The 26,605-nt window shown below is 41.3% G+C and overlaps 1 protein-coding gene across 7 annotated transcripts in view; it reads right to left on the minus strand.

Annotated features, from left to right (window-relative positions):
- Positions 1–7: 7 nt before the first annotated feature.
- cacna1da (calcium channel, voltage-dependent, L type, alpha 1D subunit, a) overlaps positions 8–26,605 on the minus strand; it is a 50,292-nt gene continuing 23,694 nt past the window's right edge. For 2 of the 7 annotated variants that reach the window (XM_079578793.1, XM_079578790.1), the window contains 38 exons: positions 25,458–25,532; positions 24,223–24,310; positions 24,021–24,047; positions 23,556–23,716; positions 23,252–23,477; positions 22,977–23,184; positions 22,788–22,908; positions 21,714–21,801; positions 21,446–21,631; positions 21,245–21,374; positions 18,692–18,751; positions 16,294–16,400; positions 15,815–15,902; positions 15,645–15,752; positions 15,514–15,566; positions 15,283–15,429; positions 15,006–15,207; positions 13,885–14,043; positions 13,689–13,799; positions 12,614–12,697; positions 10,063–10,095; positions 9,184–9,312; positions 9,026–9,091; positions 8,330–8,421; positions 8,104–8,263; positions 7,863–7,990; positions 7,047–7,143; positions 6,840–6,942; positions 6,472–6,573; positions 5,371–5,504; positions 4,629–4,745; positions 3,871–4,247; positions 3,282–3,308; positions 2,645–2,764; positions 2,434–2,573; positions 2,229–2,335; positions 1,054–1,371; positions 8–870 (listed from right to left, as the gene is read on the minus strand). In XM_079578793.1, the coding sequence (XP_079434919.1) occupies positions 565–870; positions 1,054–1,371; positions 2,229–2,335; positions 2,434–2,573; positions 2,645–2,764; positions 3,282–3,308; positions 3,871–4,247; positions 4,629–4,745; positions 5,371–5,504; positions 6,472–6,573; positions 6,840–6,942; positions 7,047–7,143; positions 7,863–7,990; positions 8,104–8,263; positions 8,330–8,421; positions 9,026–9,091; positions 9,184–9,312; positions 10,063–10,095; positions 12,614–12,697; positions 13,689–13,799; positions 13,885–14,043; positions 15,006–15,207; positions 15,283–15,429; positions 15,514–15,566; positions 15,645–15,752; positions 15,815–15,902; positions 16,294–16,400; positions 18,692–18,751; positions 21,245–21,374; positions 21,446–21,631; positions 21,714–21,801; positions 22,788–22,908; positions 22,977–23,184; positions 23,252–23,477; positions 23,556–23,716; positions 24,021–24,047; positions 24,223–24,310; positions 25,458–25,532 (4,985 nt within the window). In that variant the 3' untranslated portion in view covers positions 8–564. Of the gene's footprint in view, positions 871–1,053; positions 1,372–2,228; positions 2,336–2,433; positions 2,574–2,644; positions 2,765–3,281; positions 3,309–3,870; positions 4,248–4,628; positions 4,746–5,370; positions 5,505–6,471; positions 6,574–6,839; positions 6,943–7,046; positions 7,144–7,862; positions 7,991–8,103; positions 8,264–8,329; positions 8,422–9,025; positions 9,092–9,183; positions 9,313–10,062; positions 10,096–12,613; positions 12,698–13,688; positions 13,800–13,884; positions 14,044–15,005; positions 15,208–15,282; positions 15,430–15,513; positions 15,567–15,644; positions 15,753–15,814; positions 15,903–16,293; positions 16,401–18,691; positions 18,752–18,827; positions 18,888–21,244; positions 21,375–21,445; positions 21,632–21,713; positions 21,802–22,787; positions 22,909–22,976; positions 23,185–23,251; positions 23,478–23,555; positions 23,717–24,020; positions 24,048–24,222; positions 24,311–25,457; positions 25,533–26,605 lie in introns of all 7 variants that reach the window. The other 5 variants (XM_079578794.1, XM_079578791.1, XM_079578796.1 and 2 more) reach the window with 3 other exon arrangements.

Below are 26,605 nucleotides of genomic sequence, written 5' to 3' on the forward strand. Positions count from 1 at the left end.
AGGCTGTTCTAAATTTTAAAATAACCTGCAACTAGTGCATTATTACAAATGCGTTTGTCACTTCAAAAGTACATATCTCAAGTTGAAAAATGCTATAATTAGGACAGCCGTGTCCTTCATTTCTAATATAATTCTAATGGTGCATTACTATTAACCTAGAAATAATAAAGTGGGATCAGCTAAAACTAAGAGGGACATATGCCTTTCTACGCTTGCATTGAAAACTTGCATGATATGCCAAACCTTAGTAAAGTGACTGAGGTAATGACATCATACATCTGATTGTCATCACCCATAGAGACCATTCTGTACGCCCCCCTGCCATTGGTCCAGGTCTTTCACTGAGCCAGTGTCCCCTCGTCCTATTGGCTGCAAGGTCTGCCCAACTCCAGGCCAAAACCTTGGTTTCGTCCCCTGCCCTGACCTTCTTTAGACAGAGAACAGGTGAACACAATGTCTTTTAGATATATGCCTTTCTCCTCACTCGTGAAGGCACTTCTTTTGGTTAGAGCCAACAGATGCATTAGTATTGAACTGACTGTTTTGTATGATCAGCAGCCGCTGCTATAAAGTGGTGATACAGATCATCTCATCTGCCAGATCCTCCTCGAAGGGCGCACGGGGCTCTGCCTCTGGCTCCTCATCGCTGTAGCTGGTTGCATTGTCCTGCTGTTCATAGTCCCTGGGGGTCAGTATAGGAAACACACTGACCCCATTGATACCTGGAGCCATGCCTCCGTTCAGCAGGTGACTGGCAGCACTTTCCATCTCATCTATTGTCATTTCACATGCATCTGCAATCTCATGCTTTGTGGCAGCCACAAACTTAGGGTCCTTCGCGAATCTCCCAAGACCTTCTGATATCAAAACCTAAATGAAAGAAACATCACATTCATTTACAATATAGCACTGGTCTATTTTTTTTGACTAGGCAAGTCAGATTGACTCAAATCAAGCTAAAATATTCTTAATTTCAGTAATTTGAACACATCAAGATATATCTTCTATCTGTATTGGACTAAATTGTAATGATCTGAGTTCTATGCCACTCACCGCCTCTACCAAGCTGGTGGCGCTGCCTCTCTTCTGGTGGTACTGGCTGTGGTACTCGGGTGGCACTTGCAGGTGAAGTGGTGAGTAGATCCTTTGGGAGAACTCTGGGTCGTCTGTGTACCAGGAGCTCTTCCGGACAGACACTTGGCTGCTGGCCATGCTATCCCTGTGGGGGTGGTCTACACGAATCAGAGGGGTGTAATATGGGGACTGCTCTTTACTGGCCGGAGTAGTGGGAGGAGTGGCCCAGGAGCGTGTGGAGCGGGTCGGGGAGAGGCGGTGGGCTATGCTTGAATCCAGTCCTGCTACAGCCATAACCTGTAAGGACCAAAAATAAAAGATTGCAGTGATTAAAGGTGCATTATGAACGTTTTTATTAGTGTGTATTTGAACTTTAAACTTTTTGTGACGCTGTGGCTGTACAAGTGGCCATCAGTCACCTCTATAATTCTCCAGGATCAATTGTTTTGAGAGTTATCACTGCTGACAACCCTCTCACCAGAAAACCTACAAAACAACTGATCCTGGAGCGTTGTAGAGGCCCCTGTGATGGAAAGCAAAGGTGCCATGCTAACCATCCATACAGCCATTTGGTCACAAAAAGGTCTATTACAAACAAATATCATGTTTTTTTGCATTAAAAAATCTATTATAGGGCTGCAACTAACGATTATTTTTGGTAATCGATTAATCAATTAATCATTTTTACGATTAATCGCTTGGCTGTGAAAGGTGCATGGAAATAGTATTGTTTAAATCTTTTAATCACATAAAGCTAAAGTGGCGCTGCTTGAGGACATGTTGATGGAGTAAACTTAAAGTAAACGTTTGTAGGCTCTTTGTGCTAATTCTGATTCTGATTGGACGAGACAAAGAATTTACCAATGAAATTTACAATGTACAAAACACTGCAGACCCTAACTTCAAAAACAAAGTAGGTTTTCATCCAAAATACATAATTGTCACGTCTTTTTTGCTCTATTTTAGTCTATTTACTAGAAAGAAACTAGTTTACTAGAAAACGATTAATCGATTACTGAAATCGCTGACAACTGTTTTAGTAATCGATTAGTTGTCGATTAATCGATTAGTTGTTTCAGCCCTAATCCATTAAGGCGCCTTTAAAGAGACTTTTTGGTGTGTGTGTGGCTCTAAAGTAAATAGGGCTGCTGTACCTGGTGCTGCATAAGGTGCAGTGGTAACGCAGTGCGCTGATGTGGAAGCTCGTCCTGACTACTTTGCCTGCGCAGACACTCGAAGTTGAAAGATGGTCTCCTGTTACCTAAATGATGACAAGGAAAGTTTAATACTCTCAAGACATATCTATCCATTTAAAAGTATGAAATGATTAAAATAGAAAAGTGTAACGTTATAGCTCACCTTGAGGTGTGGCAGGAAGCAGTCGTCTCTTTGGTGATCTTTGTGAATCACGGTAAAGGGGCTGCTCATCATCGTCATAGTAACTGTCTGGGTGATGGTAGCCTTTTGGAGTTTCATACTCGGCATCACTGTTTTGATACCTTCAAAAAACAAACAGGAAATGTAACTTATATGGATATACATTCTCATAGGCACTGCAACAATAGCTCACCTGTCCCCAGTGTCATCCTCATAAAACTCCTCCCCGCTGTAGTACTCTCCAGACAAACGGTCCTCGTCAAACTCTTCTTCTCGGCGGATTGTCGGGTGATGCCTGTCTCCGCCCTGGGACCTGCACATGAGGTATATGTTTTGGCTCAAATTCCAGAGCTTTGAGTAATCATAAGAATACAGTCATGCACTGCCATGCAGATGAAAGCCTGCAAGGGGCAATGGTGCAATAAACTATGTCTACCCACTGTAAGGCTCTTCACTTCCTCGGCAGAATAGATTATTGCTCTGATAATCATTTTCATACAACATGATGCAAGTGCAGTCTGAAAATCACTGTATGCAAACAACAAAGTCTACATGGTCAAACATTTCCTTTTTTTAATCTGACAGGCATTTTAGTGCTACACATGCATAAAGCAGGCCTCTTTGCCATATGCTGGCCACTCACAATGTGCTATTTCTCCTTTACTTTAAAGCTGTGACATAACTGTGCCATAACAGCGTCACAGGACTAATGACTGGCCAGCATATGAGCGCAAGCATGAGCACGTCTCGTGCCAAAATAAAAGCAGACAAAAAGTCTCTCCTTTATGACTGTGACATTTTCTCTGGGGCCAAACCTAAAAACAACATACCTAACATAGGTCTCATAGTAGCGCCTTCTGTCCCAGAAAGCAGAGGGATGGTTAGAGAAAGCAGAGATTAAGAGAAAGCAAGGAGGGAGACACGGAGAAGAAAATGGAGAAAGGGGAACATATATATCATACAGTATACGAGACATATACAGCATTATTATATATGTAAGAGGAGGAGAGAATGAGATGGTCAATATAGACTATGGCTGACAATTCAATTTTCTCTTGAAGATAAGAAACTCAGTAAACCCATTTGTCTCTTAAGTGAAGTGCAACTGATTGGCCACTAAATAAACACTAAACCTGCGCTGATGCTGGCAGAATCTGCAGATAACTCAAGGAAAGAAAAGCCTCACAATCCAAATGGCAACATGTGTTGAAGTTATCAAGTTTTTACACAGAATTCACTTATATAGCATTTTGTTTTGACCTTGTTCACATAAAAGCAAATTCATTACTTCTTGGCAATTTTATCTGACAGCATCAATATCTGAATACTCTAACCTTGATTTTACTGCTCAGTAAATACCACTGTGTACTTCTTGTCTTTCTACAACAGAATCCACACTAAAGAGTGAAATTGGAGTACCTTTGTCCCTGTGGAGTCTTGTCATAGTAATTGGGCCTTAGACCGGGATAGCCGTTGAGGGGTACATGGTCGTAATAGCGATGGTGTCCGTTGGGGAGGCTGGACACATTGGCGTTGTTCAGGTTGATGTTGGTCGATTTGGGGGACTTGCCATAGGAGTTGTTATGGTGCCGGTGGTGGTGGTGGTGATGATGATGATGGTGGTTGGGGTGGGCCATAGCATTGGCCCGGGACAGCCTGCCCACGGGCTCCTCCATGTGGGCATAGTGGGGCGGGGGCTGCACCTGTAGGGGCCGCTGGGTGGCATTGGTCTGAGGAGCATTGGATCTACGATGGCTGCCGTTCATGAGGTGGTTACTGAACAACCCTCCATTGCGCTGTAAAATATGGAAAACACGTTTGAAATCCCCTGTATTGTTGTCACAGTACAAGTGCCATTGATGTTAAGGTTTATTTAGCAAATTACTATGGGCAAAATAATGAAAATAAAGCTTATGGTTTTGGATGTATGTGCGCATACCAAATGTACTCAGTAGCTTATTGAAAATGAGGAAATAACATGCAGTGGGTGACACAAACTGGCTTGAATACAATATAAAAACTTAATTTCAGGTACTTAGCAGCAAATCTACAGAGGGAATTGTCTGAAAAAGCAGTTATTCATGTACAGATTGCCATAACAATGTAGACTAAATTCATATGTAAAAGAACTTAGCTTGGACCATAGATCCCCCTGTCTGTAAAATGGAATTAATTACCCTATAAACCTCCTCGTCTTCCTCTGGGATAAAGTCTACTAGTTCATCATCTTGCAGATCACATGAAATGGCTCGGCGAATTTCAGGCCCAATATCATGAAGGGTGCGAAGGCCAGCCTGTAACCATGAACAGAGATCTAAGCACTCGGCTGAGACCTTGGTCTCGCAGCTCACAGTATAAAACGTGACAGGAGACAGACACCGCTCTGTGGGGGCTGTACATTTACATTAAGGACATACTGTGACAATGGGAACAGACACACAAACCTCAAAGCACTCACAGCTCAGCTCAAATGACTTGTGTGGCATCCAGCTAAGCTTTGTTTGACAAACGCTTCAGGCATATCATTTAGCTATCTTTCAAATAAAGGAACACAGTTGGAACAACACAAAGGACGATGTGATAAAAACAAACTAAAATCTAGAGGTGAGTAGTTCTGATACAAATATATGGACTCTATGCCATATATTAGGCACTGAACTGATATGGCTTATGGGTCATTGATGGGACGGTGTCAAAAAAAATGGACACAATATGGACACAATGACACACACTTAACATCAACATCTGTGACAACAGACACCAAAACCTTTTATTTACAGTAGAGTCATACATTAGACCGACATCATGAATGTCCTGCTGGTTATAAATCATAACATTAGCAATGTTATCTAAATGAGACGGAGATTAGACAGACGTGGCTACAGTCAGTCTTTCTCTCTCAAACCCAGAGGCACTTACCTGCAGAGCGATAGCTGTGCTGTTCTGGGTCGGGTGAGCACCCACTAGGCCTTCCTCTTTACGTTTCTTGAATTTCCTAAAGTAGTCCTGTATCAGGAAAGTGGCATAGAACTTCCCCACGGTTACCTCATCATCTGAGTGAACAGACCACACAAATGCTTCCTATGTCAGCAGGTCACTACATACAGGCTCCTCAGGTCATCTACAGACTAGAAATACTGTACTACTCATACAATCACAACTACATACTAAACTACTGGAATCATTCTAAGTAAGTATCACTGTAAATGATATACATCCATCTGGATGGTGTATATACTGTACCTCAGGGCTGGAAAAACAAATATGTAAACATATGTGCTACAATTGCTCTAAGATCGTAAACCTGCACATTTCTATGTCATCTTCCCCAATTTTAAAACATACTGATGAAGATGAGGAAATGAGCTGATTTCATTTGATGCTAATTACAGTCAATCGGGTGACTTTAAATAAATCAGTAATTTGAATCCTTTAGGACATTAATGACCTTTATGTGTTGTATTATATAATTATATATGTGTAATTGTCTTATTTTATTACTGCAGCACATGCAAGCAAGCAGATGGTTGAGCGTATTTATGCCATTTGTGTGATGCGAAGTAATGCTATGCTACTACAGTTTTCTATTTGAAGGAACAGAATCATTCTGAAGCAGAGGTCTGAATCACTTTGTTCAAGCAAAGGCTGGGGACAGAGACTGGAGAAAGAGGCAACACTAGTTCCATGCCACCACCTAAAACAGAACTGCTTCAGAATATTCGCAAGAGCCTCAGCCAGGTTGGTTACAGAGAAATAGAGGTAAAAAAAAAGGCAGTCAGAGGGATTTGAACAACAGAGAGACATTAGACAGCACATGCTCCTGCACAGCTCTGTACAAGGCCATGCAACAGCTCAGCAGACAATGGCCTTCAGCTTCCAGGGCTCCACATGGATAAGAGACACACAGGTCAGAGTAAACCAGCAAACAGCACAGTATTCAGCATTTCACAGTAGAAAACCCTAAAATCACTGTTTGTTAAAAGGCAGTAATTATTTGATTTTGGTTGATATTGCACTAACCACCAGCAGGGGGCACTACTTGATCCAGTAGCTTCATGCTTGTTCTTTTCCAGATTTTCTTGATGACAGCCCGCAGCTCTTCATTGGCCTGCTCCAAATTTCCTGCAGCACAAGATCAACATGATTTCATTCATATCTTTTATATATAATCATTAGCACACGGTCAACATTTCAGATGGAGGCCAATACAAATCTGTAGGAAACAAAACAATCATAACATATTTTCAAAAATATTGAACTGATTATTGCTTGGATCCAATTTAATCTGACACTATACCACTTGAAGCCACAATTTCACCAACACCTCATTATGATTCAATAATATCCCATTTATAATATTGGTTGGGTAGTATTTGTAGTATCTGTACCTTCAGTTTTGATCTTCAGGGCCGTCCGAACCAGAGCAAACAAAGTGGCATTGAACATGACTGTCCCGTCACTGTTGAGGGGCATGTTCATGGCCACCAGCCTCTGCAAAAACAGCACAGAAGTGATTAAAGTCACGCCGATACCTAAGAGCACATCTTTACAATGTGTTTTAACACCACAGTAATTTGGATAAATGAATAAAGGACCTTGCAAGCCACTCTGTGAGGGCACAGTTTTCCAAAGCCAAGAGGTGGCTGAATACGGCGCAGGAGAGTCACAACGTCCAGATGTTTGATTCTTCCCCTGAAAGTGGATAATCAGATATATTGTAAATTACAGTTGATTAAAACGCCTACATTAAAGCAACACTGAGTAACATTTCAAGCAGGCTTCAGTGCCTTAGTTCAGCGTTTAAAAAAAGTGTTGTTTTATTGGTGGGAGAGTTGTTTATGCTTTTTGATTTTGATTTTATTCTATATTTCGAACATGCTGGGCACACAGTCAAACATATGTGGGAATAGGCAGTATGTAATATGATAGCATGTCTTAAGAATGGTCTATTAAGTCAACAATGAGGTTTAAATACATTAGGACCTCCTCCAAATGCTTTATTGCGACATGCTACACCCCTAATTCAATTAGTCTAGATGAGCATTAGGAGCACATCTGTAAGTACTTGTGAGCTGCCGGCAGTTAAATGCTCTTATGATGTAGAAATATGACCTGGAATGTTCCACAGTGTAGCTTTAAAACTAATAATGAAATATTGAAGATTGTTCTTTTAATTAGACAGATGGTTTGCTTACCTGCTTCACTTCCTGTGATCTTCTTCAGAAGCGTCACCTGATGGTGAAAGTGACGAGTCGTCTGCACTTTCACCACCAGGTGACGCTTCTGAGGAAGATCACAGGAAGTGAAGCAGGTAAACAAACCTTCGGTCTAACTAAGAGAACAATCTTCAATAGTTTGAACTCAGAAGACAGTATGAACCTTTAAAATGATAATAATGAAATAGTACTGACTTTGCCTCAGGGTCGTATTCAGACCAGATCCTTTTGAACTCATCCAGATGGTGAGGCCCAAGAATGGACCAATCACGTGTTAGATAGTCAAAGTTGTCCATGATGACAGCCACGAACAAGTTAATAATCTGAATGGATAAAAAAAAATGCCTGTACTCAAGACGTAGCTTCTTAAGTGTTTTCTATACAAAAGGCATAAGCTTCATAAAATATGTTTATATAGTGAAAGGTATGTGTGTACCAGGAAAGCACAGAGCATGTAAAAGGTGATGAAGTAAATTATTGCGAAGCCACTGCCACACGTCATCTCCTCTCCCGGATTGTAGTCTGACTCTGGGTCACATAACTTCCCGGGCATACAGGCCAACATTATATCCTGCCAAGCCTCTCCAGTGGCACACCTGGAAGAACAGGGCAACATTACAAACTCCTAATCCAACATTATCACCTGTTTAACTGGTGCTTACCTGAAGAGCAGCAGCACGGCCTGAGGGAATGTCTGGAAGTTGTTATTTCTGTTGATCTGCGTGCCATCCACCATTGCTATCTTTCCAAAAACCTGATGGAAAATTCAAATGTAAATCACACAGAATCCATCAACAAACGGTTATTTTAGAAAGCAACAGAAATCCCATAGAGTAAAGTACAAAGGTTTTCTGTTTTCTGTTCATGTTGATCCCATCTCATCCCAATCATCCCAACACAACTTTCAGTTTCAACCTGGCTCTGTGAACCTTCTGTAGTACATTTGTTGTTTAACTGTCATGATCATAAGTGTCATCTCAATAAGCTGTCCTGTTTTCTGGTATAAATGTGCAGATGCATAGGGCCCACATGAGCTAAATGGCAACTTTGCATTGCTTGTAATTATAATCATACATTGCTTTGCTTCACACATCCATGTATAGGCAGGATGTGTGTGGGTGTATTGTCTAGACAAAGGACACAATGACATTCGACGCCTGTGGAAACTGGGATTTGAACCACCAACCTCTACAATCTGAGTCAATGTCACCCCCTTTTGATGCTAGTTTTGTTATATTTGGTGTAGTATGACATCTGTTCATGCTTTACTGTAATTTTATGCAAATAGATAATGGTCTACGGCCCCTAAAGTAGCATCCTGCACAACGTCCTATTGTTGCTAGTTTGAATTTACCCACCTGCATCCCAATCACAGCGTAGATAAAGAACAGCATGGCTATCAGAAGAGCAACATATGGCAGAGCCTTGGAGAAAAAAAAAAGAAAATGTTCACATGAGGTACACTTACTTTCACATCAAAACAAATACCAAAAACAATTATAATAACTTGTTTTACCTGGAAGGATTTGATAAAAGTCCACAGCAAGGTGCGGATGCCCTCTCCTCTGCTGAGCAGTTTCACCAGCCTCATGACTCGAAACAGCCGGAAGAAAGTGATGGAGATGCGAGCGCTGTCCTCAGTGTTCTGTGGAGGGCATCAGCAGGGTCAGAGAGGAACGAGCTACACACACTATAGAACCTGACTGTGCTGTCGGATGGAGAGGTGCGAAGACCACAGAAACATATGGGCTTGTAGTGTTAGTAAACTGTCTGATTTTAGTATCATACCGCTCCTTAATAAAACTCTTTGAACCTGCTGTTTGGTAAAGCAGCTGATATGTTTCTGTTGACCATCAGACACACTGTCAGCACTCACTGTACCTACAGGGGAGGAAGCAAGGAGGCAGGCATGCTGGAGAAATGACGCCATACTTGACAGGGCATAGCTGCACAAGCATGGCCCCTCAGTCCAGAGTCTCTGCATGCGGGACCAACCCAGACCCCGAACGCAAGAGGGCCTACCCCATGGGTCACTGCCCCACTCAGGGATGAAGGCAGAGACCATGCTTCAATCAGTGTCAACCAAACAAACGTGAGGAGCGGCCCAACAACACTCCCACCAAAACCTCGCCGGACACACCCCGCGTCACGTTTGAGCGACACACTATTCTTAAGAGGAATAACTGCAAACATTGAGGGAAAGTTTCAAATAAAATAAAAAGTCAAAGGAAAACAAACAGATGAGCAACAGAAGAGAATGGAAACCTTCTCATGAGAGTAATGTTAGTAAAATATCTAAATGAAAACAACGGGGGGAAGTTAAAACAGAACCAAAAAGGAAACAAAGAATGCAATCTTAAGTGGAATTGCCCTAACAGGGGGCTGGACATCTTACCCCCATCTCATCCAACTGAGGAGTCTCCGTTGGCTTTAAAATCAAAGACCGAGTTAATGACTTATACTCACAGCCCAATGGAGAAAGGGCTGGTAAAGTTAGGGAGTCGACTATAGTAGCGTTAGTTGGGTTTAAGGTAGTAAGATCAGACAGACAAACAGAGTCACTACTGCTCTCACATACAATTACAGCACAAAATGTCTTAATACGGAATTTCCCTATGACATGGATAGACATGTTATTAATATGAGAGGCTCTTATCACCATAACTTATTACTTACAGAACACTTAAAGGACAAATCACAGGTTTACAGCTATAATCTTTGACTGACAACATGAATTAAGCAATTACTACATGACAAGTGGGACACAACTTTATCATTGCCCCAATGTAATGTGGTCAACATGGATAATGTGCACTTAAAATACAAGATGTCAACTTAATGAATGTGCGTAATGGTGTTATGGCTCAAAGAAATGTTTCTATATGTTACTATTTCTAACTTAAGACCATTCGCACGCCAAATAGAGACCCATTTTAAAACATGCCATTCTCAGCTTTAATCAAATTCACTATTGTATGTGTAAATCCTGACATAAGGCACAATAGAAACAAATTCCTTTAGATTCGACACTTATGAGTTGCCAAAATAATATGGAACGTATGTAGTAAAATGTAAATTAGCTGGAGGAGGTTCTTAAGGTAATCTTGGCCAAAGCACTGACAAAACATGCGTTGTTTAACAATGCCGCAGGGAGGTGCTGCATATGCAAGAAATGACGAGGAGCCACTGGTGAATTCATAGCATTAGAGCAACTCATGCATGCCAGTCATGCCCTGCAACGAAGCTGCAGCAGGGCTCTCTCAGTCCGTTACAAACAGGAAAGAGGAGGAAGGAGCCCGAATCAGATCCCAATTCCACTGGAGAGATTGAGTCGTTTGGAAAAAGAGAGAAGTGCAGACAGTTCATGCAGCTGTCTGTTACTACACACCTGCGCTACTATGAACTCCATTTGAGCTTTAAGAGCTCACTACAAGAAGACAAACAGAACACACACATCACTGACAGAGACAAGATCAGCACAGAACCTCGCTGCCTCAGACCAACGCTGCAGTCATCTTATATGTAAACATTTATGTACAACACAGATATACACAGATTTCTTCTTGAAACCTTGCAAGCGTTTGTGCTGTTGATGTGTTTCATTACAGCATGTCCATCAGAGAATTTGCATGTTTTCAGTGAGTTGCCCTGATCTTGATTGGCAGGTCATGTTTTGTGTTTACATCTCTAACCACTTTTCATGTTCTGTTTTATGACCTAAACTGTTCAGAATATCACTTTTACTTGCTTTGAGGGGAACTATAATTTACAGAAAAATATTATTTTTTTAGAGCTCTGAGCTCCAGGGCCATTATGTCTGGAAGTAAAGATCAAAGGGTGAGGAGAAAGAGCAGGCTTCACAGAGCACAGTGGACATGACTGACCGGAGGGGCATGGAGCGGGTGACCAAGCGCCATCTGTCAGGATCAGACATGAGGCTATGTTAGGTGAGGGTGACAATCATGCAACGTTAAGGATGCAATCTACTACTGCTTTATAAATATATATATATAGTCTATTTCTATATGAGTCTATGAGCATTGTCAACAAGCAGCATTCAACGTGGATCAGCTAAATTGCGATCCAGTTATTGAGACAAAAACTACATGCACACGTAATTCCTAAAAAGTGAATTGAGCAAACCAAAGAGCATGCTTCTGTACGAACATGCACACAATGTTATAAAGACTGTGCAACAAAAGTGATAAATACAATGTAATATAACAAATAAAACACACAACACCAACAACAGAATACCTGTACACTCTACAGACTCTATTTTAGGATGTTGTTAGAGTAATGTCATGCAGACACTGTACACAAACTGAAAAAGTACACAACATGAGGAAAAAGTCCAGAAAACAGCACTGCAGCTCAGGGGAAACCTGGCCCAAATCAACTGCATTAAAAGTCTCTACTTTATCTTTAATATTATGTAGACACTGTCAGTTACTTAAATTTGAGCAGTGAAGTGACTATTTAGTTTGGTACCCTGCATTACTACATTAAAGGGGTCCTGAAGATAAAGTTGTTGCAAACAGAAGGCCACACATCACAACATTTCATCTTATTGCCATACTTGCCTCTACAAGTTTCTATGGAAATAGAAATAAACAACATTATAAATTAGACCATGTTAGAAATGAGTGAGCGCATCCTGCCTTTATCAAGAAAATAAAAGTTTACGTTTCATTGTGTAAAGACAATAGTGCATATTGAGAGTAAAGCGGAGGAGACTCCAGGACAGCAGTAATGTCAAACTGAAGCTTTGCATAATAAGCCAAAATCGTAAATATTGGCATGCAATATTATATGACTCTATAATTATTATAATTGTATTAACACATAACAGACAATAAAATTATAGTTTAGCTGCAAAAAAAGCTAGTTTGGCTCATATGAAAGGCTTCAGTTCAACATAAAGGTCATGGAAATAAAATACTTACATTGACTTCTGTGATAGCAATATCGACGACGCTACCAACTACAATTAAGGCATCAAATGTGTTCCAAGCATCAGCAAAATAGTGCTGTGCATGTGCCATTGTAACATGGAGGATGGCAAATGAGGAAGAAAGGGAGTTGGGGAAATGAGTATTAGGACAGATAAGGGGTTGAATGAAGTGGTGAGGATAAAACAAAAGTCAGCATTAGCACGTTCGCAAGGGAGAAATTCAGCAGAACAGAAAATACAAGAGTGCTTAAGCCCTTGAGACAGTGCAGAGCAGGGTGAGGTCAGAGAGCCACAAGCCGGACACAGGCGAGTATTTACTTACATCAATTTCACTGAGAACAATGTCTACAATGCTGCCAATCACAACCAGCGCGTCGAAAACATTCCAGGCGTCTCCAAAATAGCCCTGAGTGATGTTAAGTAAGTGGTGGGCAGATAGCAAGAGTTCTAATATTAAAATTAAAATGCACACTCTTGGATATTTAAAACTGCAACGGCTCCTTCAGCAAAGAGAGCGCCTGACTACAGTGCTCTAATGCTGAAGGGCAGTGATTTAACTCGAGCCAAACCAAGTCAAATCTTTAGGACATGCAAAAACACTGCAGCTCTGCACCCCACACTGTCTCTTACAAGCATCCTGTCCTTCTTCGCTACAAAGAGCTGTCGGGGTTGAGAGGGAAGACTTGTATTTATAGTATACAGAAATAGATTGTAAAACTTTTATAGACATTTGTTTAGTTTTTTATCAATGTAGCTTTTTCATGTTCGAAACCTTTCTCAGACTGTTACACAGCACTGTATGGGTGCCAATTACCAAGCATTTGCTTATGTGCAAAAGTGGATCAGAACTCATATTTTACCCATACTGCATTCTGTCATTTACATATCAGATTTGGGGCCCTTATACAGTAATACAGGCAATTTCAAATAGTAAATTAGGTGCAACATGGCCACAAAAAACACATTTTCCTTTTTCAGTTTGAGCCCAATCCTTAGTACCTGTCTTAATAAATTCTCACCTCTCTATAAAAATGTGATCAATAAACTTAGTTCAGACACTGACTTACCCTGGGTTTGAACGCGATGAGTTTGAGAACCATCTCAACAGTGAAGACAGTTGTAAAAACCATGTTGAGGATGTCCATGACGTAGTTAAAAAGTGCAGATTGGCCATAATGCTACAACATAAGGAATAAGTCTGATAAGCCTGGTTTCAAATAGTCTTTTGAAATAAGATAGTAAGATATTTGATCCCAGACGGACCTGTACGGCCAGGCAGAGTGTGTTGAGCATGATGAGCACAAACATGATGTACTCAAACCCAGTGGAGTTGACCACGTACCAGAACTTGTACTGGTATGGGTTTTTAGGGATGTACCTCCTCAAGGGACGCGCTTTCAGAGCGTACTCCACACACTGACGCTGCAGAGACAAACACAGCAACATGCCAAGGTGGTAAATGTCTTTTTTAAAATATTCATTTTCCATTCAAGACTCAGTTAGGATTATGGTGTCTAAGACAGAACGAACTAAGCTTAAGGTCATACAGTTTTCAGTGAAAATACATTATGTACTTTGATTATGTATAACATCAATTATTATTATTTTTACATTCAACAACATCACTGGAGGAGAATAAAATAGTCTTTAAGTGTTATTTGAGACAAACTACCTTATATTATAACATATTATAAATATGTTTATTGTTTAAGCATGCACACACATCTACATCAATGAGCAGCAGCCACGACTAATACTACAGTTGCAACTCCTCTTGTAGTTTACTACTACTACTACTACTACTACTACTACTACTACTACTACTACTACTACTACTACTACTACTACTACAACTACAACTACTACTACTAAACCCAAACATTGACAGGACCTTTGGGTTGTGACGTGAGCAAGCCACCCACTTTGCCGCAAAGGTAAAAAATATACTTTTATTTAAACTTAAAACTTTAACAACTACGACTTCAGCAAAAGAAACATTGATTTTGATCATTTTTGCTCTCCATTTTTAGAAGTGGTTCTTAAAAAGTATATTTTCCTCTGAAAACTAAATAACTTTGAATAGAAAATTAATTAAGTCATATTTAGTGATGGGCGAAACCACACTTCTTAGAATCGATACAGCACCAACACTTTTGGGGTGATTTTATTGGTTTAGTCCAACACTCTGCTGCTGCTGGGGGGATCGCCCTTTTGTGTCTTGATTTGCTGCTATGCCTTTCATTGTACATATGGTAGTTAGTGCTGATGCGCATTACTCTGTATCGATATTCATTTGGTATCGATATATCGATTCTATGGTATCGATTCGCCCATCCCCAGTCAGATTGATGGGTCTAACCTACTAGGTACATATATGGTCTTACCTGGTTCTTGTCGAGTTCACAGTTTTTGTATTCTTTCTCTCCTTGCTCCTGAAACGTGACGATCACAAAACCTACGAAGATGTTCATCATGAAGAAGGCGATGATGATGATGTAGATGATGAAGAAGATGGAGATCTCCACACGGTAGTTGTAAATGGGACCCATGTTCTCGCGATTGGAGTCGATGGCTTTGTACAGTAACCTGTGTGAACACAGAGAAAAGCTCAGGCTGACTGGTGCCTGATTCTTCAGGTGTGATTATGGGGGAGGAGCTTACGCGGGCCAGCCCTCGAAGGTGGACACAGTGAACAAAGCCATCATGGCCATCAGGACATTGTCAAAGTTGAAGTCACTGTTGTGCCACATGCGTCTGTGCACACTGGGCTGGTTCACATCGCCGTCCTTGTACACGATGTAGGTGCCTCTGTCAAATAAACACACTTCAGTGAAGTAACGCTTTAGTGAAGAAATACAAAGTACAGAGAGTCACAGGGATTAGGAAACTCACTTGCACACCTCTGGACTCGACTTAGCTTCATCAGAGCAGCGATAAAACTTTCCCTGAAGGCAAGTATAAGTTAGCAGTTCATTATATAAAATATGCTTTTATTCCTCACAACTACTTCTTACAATACCGACCTTAAAAAGCTGTACCCCAATACAAGCGAACATGAACTGAAGTAAAGTGGTGACAATCATGATATTTCCGATGGTTCTGATGGCCACAAACACACACTGCACCACATGCTGCAAAGAGGCAGAGAGAATGTTTAATACACAGTTTACTGGAGTGTAAGTGCAGGTCGTACCTTCAAGCCTTTGGCTCGGTTGATAGCCCTCAGAGGCCTCAGGACTCGAAGCACCCGCAGAATCTTCACCACAGAAATGGCTGAGGACCTGAAAACAAATGCGGAAGAACAACCTTTTGTCTAATAAGAAACAACAGTCAGTACAGAATGAGTCTCTTATAACGCTGTACATTTCATTTGAATCATGAACATTGTTTCTTGCAGCTAGCCGCTAGATGGCAGTCACGATGTTTTGACAAATCTTTAGAATATCTGTTTAAACATATTCTAGAACCATCTGCAAGGACTTACTTAAAAAGCAAAGGATAAATAAAAACATGTTTGAAAAGCAGAAGAACCATCTGTGAGTTAGCTTATCAGAGGAATGCGATGTCAGTCCACATTACTGAAACTAAAGACTAATTTGCAACACATTCATACATTTAGGTTCTACCTCATTGTTTGACGTGGATGAAAGCCCCACCAGTTCATTAACTCACTGTATGCCAAAGGACACGAGGGACACGCCCACCACCAGCAGGTCGAGGAGGTTGAAGTAGTTCCTACAGAAGGCTCCTTTATGAAGAAAAGCCCCATATGTGGTCATCTGAGGAGCAGACACTTTGGTTAGGAAGAATCATCGAGGCATGTAATCACGCGAACAACACATACTGCAACCAGTTTGATCTTAAGCTAAAATAATCAGCACATTTTGTGGATAAATACAGCATTGTTCCCTAAGCTATTCAACTTTCTTGCACACACTCGCACTCTTTGCACTCTAAAGGTCACTCTGGTTTGGGGTGGCGATCTCAAAGCAGTGAAAAGGTAACTCTATTCTCGCCACCCCCACGGCCCGTAGCCACATGAATGTAGTAGTAAGTCATTCAATTCACAATGCACTATGGGATGTGGCAATAAATCATGCATTTTGTTGCCAGTGGTACTTACAGTCTGCTTTTCTTTTATAGTGATTGGAAAGTTGAAATGCCCTTACTGTCACATTCATGTCGGACCGTTGCCTTAAAGTACATTTTATGATGTTCTTTAAAAGTCTATTGGAAATTGGGAGATTGGATTGCAGCTCCCATTGGAAAACTAAGCAGGCAAAGAGAAGCATCTAGCTAGAATCACTCTTCTTCAAATCATAAAATAAAGGATCTATCTCTATCTCCGAGAGTATAGAAATATGGAGTTCTGCAGATATACGCCATTACATTATGACCACTGCCAGGTGAAATCAGAATGAGTTCATATTTTGTCCTGTTCGTATGTACATGTAGGCCTGTCACAATAACAGATTTTGATGTCATATTGCGACAAATGATAAAATTTAACAACATTTCAAATTGCAAATGATAAGAAACCCTAAACATGATCATCCTTTTTTCAAAATGCACTTTAGATAAACATATGAGCTGCGATAAATCAGGAGTTAACTACTTCCTAGTGTGTCTTTACATTTAGGAGTCACACAGCCCACAGTGACTACAGCTAGGAAGTGATTGATTAACAAAAACTATTTTCATATGATCAAAGGCAGGTCAAAGGTTATTATCATGCCAGACCTGATGTACAACAGTGAAATTGTAATGGCTTGACATTAAGTGTGTACAATATCAAAGTGATCCAAGCATCATTTATGGGCAGCGGTAATAATGTTGTGCCTGACTGGTTCTCATAAGCATTTAAAGTAGTACTAAGTAACTCATGCCCCTAGAGGCCATAAGCGCCACTGCAGGGTCGTAGCATGTTGCGGTTTTTTACTCATTAATTGTCCTTGAGAGTAAATACTACGCTGACAGAAAAGACAAAGGGAGAGAGGGGTATTGTACATCCAGTTACACAATGGAGATATTTTTTTTTACTGTTTAAGTAGCAAAAGCCTGCAGTTAGCTTTTCCCGTTAGCCTGTTTCGCTTCCTCTTCACGTTTCCATTAGTGTGTTTTGGGGTCTCCGACTCGGAGGCAGGGAAAGTTGCAATTGTGGTTTTCTGGCCAGAGACACCAGGGAGAGATGAAAGACCCCCCAATCATCCCATTAACACCTGTATTACCCCCAGAAGGACTACGGAAAGGATTTCTTCTAACAAGTTACTTAGTACTGCTTTTTAAAAGTCATAGTCAAACAGCATTGGTCACGGGAGTTTTCTTGTGCAAATGGCTGCAGCCTAAGCTCCACGTTTCTATGCGCTCAGTTTGGAGAAAGCAGGCCAAACCATGCTCAGAAGGAACATGGTTGAAGTGCCCCCTCTTTTATGGTCATTGTCACGGCAGTCATTGTGAGAGGCATGGAGGCAGCTTTTGGACTAACAGCCTGCTCTACGGCACGCAAGGGTTGCACTAAAATTCTCATAGCGCTATAATCATCATAGCCATGACCTTCCTAATGATGTAGCATTCACGTGAGTTTAATGTAATGTTGATGCCAAGTTTCCTTCCCCCATTTTATCTTTTATTGGTTTAAAATTCACAACCTTAAGGCGAGACACTACAGAAGGGTAATTCGATACCAGATTTCTATAAAGGTGTATGCTCTTTTCTTTTTGTCATCAAAAATGTTCTCCATTTTAAATCAAAAACAAACTTTCATATCTGCTTGACTTTGTTGTTTAGGGCCATTTTCTGATTTAGTTAAATATAAGCTAATTATACTTTGATCTGACAAGTAAAAAAAAGTCAAAATGTGTGTCGTGGCTCGTTTCCCACTGGATAATTTATGCCCTATTCACAAATAGTTTCTCGCCTTGACTTAAATATTCTGAGTTGTGTTGTAAAAGAGGTGCCTCGTAAAGAGAAGTAAATCAGAGCAAGGAAACAAACAAGCCAGGTTTGTTGAGTGGCAGGTGACACACAGGGAGAAGAATGCAAGGCTCTCATTGTATCTCTATGGGGTTACCTTCAATACGATCTCAAATGTAAACATACTAGTGAAGACATAATCTGCATAGCCTAGGACCTGGAAGGAGGCACAAGACGTTTGCAGTGTTACTGGGAGTGGGAAGTGACGGCACACACGGGACACACACAATTACCTTCAACACGATCTCAACAGTAAAGATAGCCGTGAAAGCATAGTCAAAGTAACCAAGTATCTGCAAAGAGCAATTAACATGTTTAACAAAGGCAGGGCAGTTAGTGGAGAAGGAAAGGGAGCAAGGAAAGGGAAGAACAACACAAAGCATGTCCTGTGAAGAGTGAAAGGTGTGGAAAGTTACACAGCCAAAGAATCTGGACCTGAAAAAAACAGATCTCTTTTGTAGAGCTGAATTAATTATCTGCCAATCGATTTCCTAAAAAAACATCAATGAATTCATCACAATATTAAAACACAAGCAATGAAAATATACCTAAAACCAACAATCTAGAAATCTGGGCCTGGACACGTGTTGGGGTAATGAAGGGTCTAGTCAGCTGAAAAACTTTATATGCTTAGAACAATGTTCTGTATTAAACTATACATCTGAGATTCAGTAGTGTCTTGAGACATTAGTTGAGTGATCACCAGCTGCTGATGAGCGCCGTGCCGTCCATTGCATTTTTGATCAACATGGGGCGTTTTGACCTATAAAACTAGGACCATATGTCGTAGTAGATTCATATTTTTCAAGTGAACAAGGATCAAAGTGAATCTTGCGATGGAACTTAAACAGAGCCAGGCCTGTAAACAGTATCTCCTGAAGTTACACAGTAATAGTAGCCTGGCTAACGCCAGACTAAAATCACAAGTGAAGAAGAAGAAGAAGAAGAAACTTTATTTTATAAGTGATATTTAGTCTGGGGACCATTAATTCATTTTCTCGTAGGAGAGGCGTGGTTTATGATCGTCCATAGCCGTTTATTGGGCGCTATGAATGTCTATCATATCCATATAATTCGGGCGCACACAGCAGCCTGGCGTTAGCCGGGTTACAGTAATAGGAAAAACAGTAATAAATACGACATAGGGCTGGGCAATATGAACAAATCAGTCTGCTATTTTATATCATCACATCGTGAATAGTGAGTGATAAGGGAATTTAAGCATATCGTATATATCAGTGGTTCTCAACCTTTTGGAGCCGCAACCCCCATTATAAGAGGTAAAGGGGTTTGTGCCCCCCCGCCCAGGTAACACCGTGAAAAATAGGAACATTAGCCTACATAATTCTTAAAAAAACAAAGAAAAAAAAAACAAATGGCTGAAATAAAATTCACCAAACTACAAACTAGCAAACACATGCTACAATTAAACATTAGATTATATGCTAATGAAAATATGTATATTTTATCTAAATGATCTGGCGACCCCCCAAATTTGTCTCGCAACCCCCTGGTTGAGAACCACTGGTATATATCATATCATATTTGATTTGCAGACGGCTTTAGCTCGACTCTAATGCTATGTGCACACTATACAATTGTGATTAGGGCCAAAGAAAATTGTTATATTAATCTTATGCCATATCGCCCACCCCTACTGTCAACATCATGTTCTAGTTGCAGACATATTTAAAGATCCATAGCCAGGGCTTGACATTAGCACCAGCCAACCCACCAAATGTGGGTAGATTTGGGCTGTGGCGGCTGATGCGTCTCCCTCACGAGCCACAGTGGTGGCTCAGACTGCTACCATTTTCCTTCAATGTCCCCTCATTGACATCTGAACATCACTTTACTGCACTATAACTCTCCTGCAGCATTGAAATATTCTCTACTCCAGCTTAATTGTCTCGTCTCACACTTGGACGGGGTCTGCGTCTGTCATGTGCACTTGCATGCGGCAAGCAGGCGAGTGAAGTGGCATCACTCCGCTCCACACAACCATGCCACAGACTTTCCCCTCTGTTTTTCTCCGGACAGAGAGTTTAACTTGCAACTACAGTAATTTTTGATATGCAGTATGAGCGCAGAGAACAATGGAAGAAAGTGCAGATAACACGCAGTTAATGAGGAAAAGAGAGAAGCGCAGTGAAGGGGGCCGCACACGGGAGGCAAGCGCTTTAGACGTGGTGAAGACACGGTGGATATTCACCGAGAAAGCTCCAGCGTGTTACACAGACTACAGCTCTAGCTACAGACTGCACTTATTCTCTGTCGCACTGGTTAAGTCCTGCTCATGTAAAAAGGAGAGATTATCAATAAACTTGCAATAGCCCTACAGCAGGCTGAGTCGCCTACAACTACAGGCTGTGATTCTATTTTTGGTTGACTTCTTATTGGGTTTTCTATGTTAATCTGTTAACATTAAAGTGAAGTTTATACATTTTAGTTTTGGCTAGTGAAATCAGTTGGTGTCTAACATTAGAAAACCACTAGTCACAGTGGCCGGTGACCAAGAAAGTTAATGTCAAGCCCTGGCCTGAGCAAAGTTTCAAACAAAAGAAAACAATTCTGGCAAATCTATTACCCAACAAACCTTCAAAATTATTTATAATAAAATGAGGAATAAATGAAAATGTATTATACTTACAATATTGCGAGCAGAGAAGTTTCTGATTGGATCCTCAGCAGCGAGAGACACTGAGCTGAGCATGATGAAGACCAGGATGAGGTTGGTGAAGATATGGTGGTTTATGAGGCGATGGCAGAACACGCGGACACTGCAACAAAAGAAAAACAAAACATAAATAATAGTACAATTATATAAACATCTAGAGTATTGTGTTCTTACGGGTTTGTGTTGCTGAAGATGAAGAAGGCACTTCCCTCTGGTATGGGGGTGATCTTCTCCTTTTTCACTAGTTCGGAGATGGCGGGGCGCGGTCCAGACGGCACCTCAGGGTCCTCCTCCTCTCCCGCTGTGTCGTCATTGTCCTCCTCATCAGGCAGATCATCTCTGACATCGTCAGCTTTGTCCCTTGAGACAGACAGGCAAAGTAAATGAAAGTCTAATCATAATCATCATAATTAAAACATGTGTTTGTTATTATTTTCTTTACCCTTTCTTGTCTCCGTCATCTGTGTTAAGAGACTCCGCATCTGCCAAGTTGTCCACAGCAATAGCCAAGAAGACATTCAGGAGGATGTCTTATTAGTGAGTAAAGGAACAAAAATGAAAGTGGACAGTGATGGTCCTACTACTAAACCCTCTACCTGTGTGCTGCTTATTCACCTTATTACAGAAATTCCTGTGGGTGCAGCCATGAATTGTACTTCTCTCAGATTAGTTTACAAATCAGTTCTACACGGTCACAAAGCTGTTTTCAGGCCGCACAGAGGAAACGGCGCAGAGTTTACTTGTTAGTGCAAATAAACATTGGACATTTTACACAAATCAATCATATTTGAATGGGAAACATTTCCCCTCTTTCGCGCTTCTACATGAGTTACATTACAACAGAAATGCCGATCCATGGCCAAAGGGGGCAAAAGTGGGCGGGGCAGAAAAAGGTGAATGTCTGATAATTTGTTAAAAAGCAGCATCGGGTATGACTGCTTTCAGATGCCATATTGTGCTTATATGGCATCTGAAAAGCCATATAATAAGTCATTGGAATGATTACAAGTCAACTGAAATCATTGTCCTGCTTGTTCATGTCATTTTATGCCCATTTGATATGATTTTGGGGAGATGGTTTTATAAGACCTCATGGTCTTCACACTCTCTCCTGCACAGTATTTGTATTCTCTTTATATGGATTTGTAAACGTGTATTTTAAATATCATATGTGCAAATAAAATCTAATCTAATCTAAATAGGAATTTTGGGCGGAGATTTGCGAATGTCTTCTGCAGGGAGCCCTGGCCTCAGATAGGACTCTATTGTACATTGTACATTTTGTTGTACGGTTGTACAATGACAAATAAAGCACTGACTTACTGTTTTTAGAGAAATAGATAATGTAGAGAACACGAGTCAGGCACCACCCAGGCTGGAAATCAAAACCTTGAACCCAAACCTGTGACCTTGTTGCTAAGAGGCAGACTGCGACCCCATGTCGTCTACAAACCTAATGGCTAAAGCTACTATTTTTCCACAAATAAAGTTTTCATAAGCTGATTACTGAGGATACAGTTTCCGCAGATGAACAGGATGATGAAATAGAAGCAGACGATCATTCCAGAGGAAGACGGTCCTCCGTACGCCATGATGCCGTCGTACATGACAGCGTTCCAGTCTTCTCCAGTCAGAATCTGAACACAAGCACTTATTTACAGCAGGTCGCACTCGCTACTGCAAATGTGAATAGCCCCAATGATACCTGGAACACAGTGAGCAGGGCCTGGGGGAAGTTGTCAAAAGTGCTTCTTTTGGTCTGCGTTTCATCAAAGTTGAATTTCCCCCCGAACACCTGCATGCCCAGCAGTGAGAAGATGATGATGAAGAGGAAGAGCAGCAGCAGAAGGGAAGCAATAGATTTCATGGAGTTGAGCAGCGAGGCCACGAGGTTACTGAGCGACTGCCAGTGTCTGAGAGAAACCAGAAAATTAATAAAACATCAGACAGTGATCACAGACAGAGTGAGTCTGAACTTACCGCGTGACTTTAAAGATCCGCAGAAGACGTACACATCGAAACACGGAAATACCCAGAGGAGACATGATCTCGAACTCCACCAGAATAGTCTCTGTGATCCCTCCACACACCACGAAGCAGTCGAAACGATTAAATAGGGAAACAAAATAGGCCTGAAGACCCAGACTGTACATCTTTACTAACATCTCACAAGTGAAGAGAGCCAGCAGCACCTTGTTGGCCACATCTAAGAGATGAAACACAACACATTAAGAGGTTGAGTTCTGGAAACAAGCCTCACATACAGTATATATGATGTTCTTACCCTGCACTTGAGTGAGCCACATAGGCTGGTTGTAGTGCTCAGAGGATATGGTGAGTGTGTTCAGAAACACCAGAATAATCACTAGCCAATAGAAAGGAACCGATTTCACGGCCAACCGGCACTTCCTTCGGCAAAACCTGTTCCATCGGCGCCAGCGCCGACTGCAATACAGGATAACACATCACTATTGTATAACTCTGCCTTGTGTGGAAGGGACAAGTGGAAAACTGCGTCAATACATATTTTAGCAAGTCCCAGTAAATGAGCTGAAAACACCAGCACAGAACCCTGCTCTATAAATACAGACGGTACATGCTGACTGTATAAAAGTTGCAGATTTATCATCTTCACAGAAGCTCATTAAAATACAACACAATACAAACAGTGATAAAAGTACCTAAACTAAAGCAAGTTCTGCAGCAACTGAAAACACCTCATGCAAAGACATTTATGCAGCATACTGACCTGAACTTTGACTTTGAAATTTTTTGACTAACAGAAAAAAAGTCAAAGTGGAGGGATCCAAAGTGTAGCAGAAGAGCAGAGAAGGTAGAAAAGTTAATATTAGAAACGTCAATTCAGCAAACTATGAGAAAAAGGGAACTGACAACAAACAAACACAGAGCGGCGATAAACGGCGGATTGTGTTCAAATGTGCAGCTCGTACCACAGAGGTCCACAACACGGCGTCTTCTCGTCCTCTCCATTCTGAACCTCTGTGTTCACAGACTCGGTCTCGCTGGCCGGGACACTCGCTGCGGCAGCACAACAGCACACAGGAGTATGTTAGCACGCACACACGCACACACGCAATGCAGCAAGTTATGCAAGTTAAGTTAGTTGGATATAGCAGTATTTTTAGTGTTTTCTGTGTGCTCATAAACTGGATACAATTCCTGACCCTACACTATGCATTTAGTAGGGATTGGGACTGACACGAAATGGACCAATAGCTTGTGACCTCACATTTGGATTATAAAATTAAAGTCATTCATTTTCACTTCTCCTATAGCCTTAGAAGACTGCTGTGTGATCTGTTCATTTGTGAAGGCAAGCTGACAGTGGACAGGCCAGTGGACAGCTTCTGGACAATCGAAAGTGGGGCAGTCTATCAAGCGCTCCTCCTTGTCCCGCCTGTCTGAGACGTCCCGGTGCTGCGCCTGGTATTAAGAGAGCTCTGCCGTGGCTCTGACTTTGATTCCTGAGTCGCCTGACAGCTCTCAGTGTACCGTGCTGACATTTAAAGTAGTGATCTGGGTTTAGCCTTGTTTCCTATATTCACACTGAGCTATGGGTTTTTGAAATGGAGCGACAAGATTCCCACACACAATAAATGCAGGTTATTAAACCACCAACATTTTACAAGTTGGTCCATCCTAAATCATCTTTTTTAAAGCTTTCAATCACGCTATAATGCTGTACAATGAATGATACCTGTACTCATACCATTTAGGTAATTCTACAAAGTCACTGCCTCAAAACCCACTGATCTCATGATAATTCAGTCATGTGTCATTTGTTTGAAATGCAATAATTCAACATTTTATTGTGAGACAGACGTGTATGAAGGTGTTAACCATAAATAAAGGTGTGGGGCACAATTTAAACTTCTGCTAGTCGAAGGTTTCGCGGCACAATCCACTGATCTTTGGCCCTGGCTGTGATACACAGTCAGGAGCAGACTGGTGAAGTAACAACTGTTGAAAGTGTAATACACGTATGGCCACAAACATAAGATAACACACTTGAGCTCTCATTGCTGATTATACTTCTCATTTCAAGGGGGTTAATGCCTCTATGACAATAAGTAATCACTAAATGTGTGTATTGATAATTGAACAAAGACATTTAAAGACACACTGTACAAAGTAGTAGACACTTTAGGGAAACTCTGGGATTTACCATGAGTGTCGGACGACTGGCTGAACCACCCAAACCTTCCTTTCTTCTTCTCGGTGAGGTCAGCCAGAGTCACCCCTTCATGTTAATGCATGCAAGCCCATGCATTCACACACAACGTCACAGCGGAGGCGCGTGGGGGGCGAGAATGGAACGGCTATCAAAATGTGTCAGAGCAACAGGCACCACAGGACAACAGTGTACTCAAACAACATACAGTCATCAACATATTCATTTTAGACAGATATTAGGTGAGCCGGGGTGGACTGCGGACATCGGAGTGGGGGTAGGAGCCACATGGACAGTGCTTGTGCGTGTCTGGGCCTCTGCTAACATGCTCCGCTGCATTTGCAACATGATGGTAGAGGCTCATGCGCCAACAGCAAGCACCAAAGCTGGGATGGTGTTGGAGAAAGCATAAAGGTCACACAAAGAACAATACAGACAATGAAGTTGTCTATTGGCCTGCAACAATTACTACTAAATCAACATCAGGAGTATTCCTCAAAAGATGACAGATTATTATTTTTAGGGCTCTGTATATTTACTCTATGTACATTTTATCAAAGCTGGAGGGGTTGTTTTTGTTAGTCAGTGATATCTCTGTAGTCAGCCGACGCAGGAGTTATGGAGGGTGGAGGGTAATGAAGCACCGACTGAGCATTATCTTCACAGTCTTCACCCTCATCTTCATACAGAGTTCCTGTTTGGAGCATGTTCTCATTCATTTTCATGGTTTCATATTAACTGTTGATGTGGACTCTGTAAATAATAATTGAATTGAAATGACTGAATGATCTTCATCGTAATCGCAATGTTTCCTGCAGCCATATTCGTATATCGCTTTTCAAAATGCGTGGCCTCGTAATGTGTGGCCTAGTAAAATCAAGTACATTTCTATTCGTTAAGCTATTTTAGAGTCATACTGCAGAGGCTGAACTCCTTTCTTCCTGTCGGAAAGGTGTAGCTGCTGCAGCCCTGCGTCGTGAGCGCTGCTTCCATAAAGAGGATTTGGATTAAGAGTCTAGCGCTCAAATAACACGTCATTTCTCCCTTTTCCCCATCGCAGATAAACTCCTGGGATTCGCTCCTCGCTCTACTTTAGTGACATACATTGGGCAAGAACACAAAATGGCTCCACATTGCGTTTA

Source organism: Gobius niger (assembly GCF_951799975.1).
Source record: "Gobius niger genome assembly, chromosome: 20".
In the NCBI taxonomy this organism is placed as follows: Eukaryota; Metazoa; Chordata; class Actinopteri; order Gobiiformes; family Gobiidae; genus Gobius; species Gobius niger.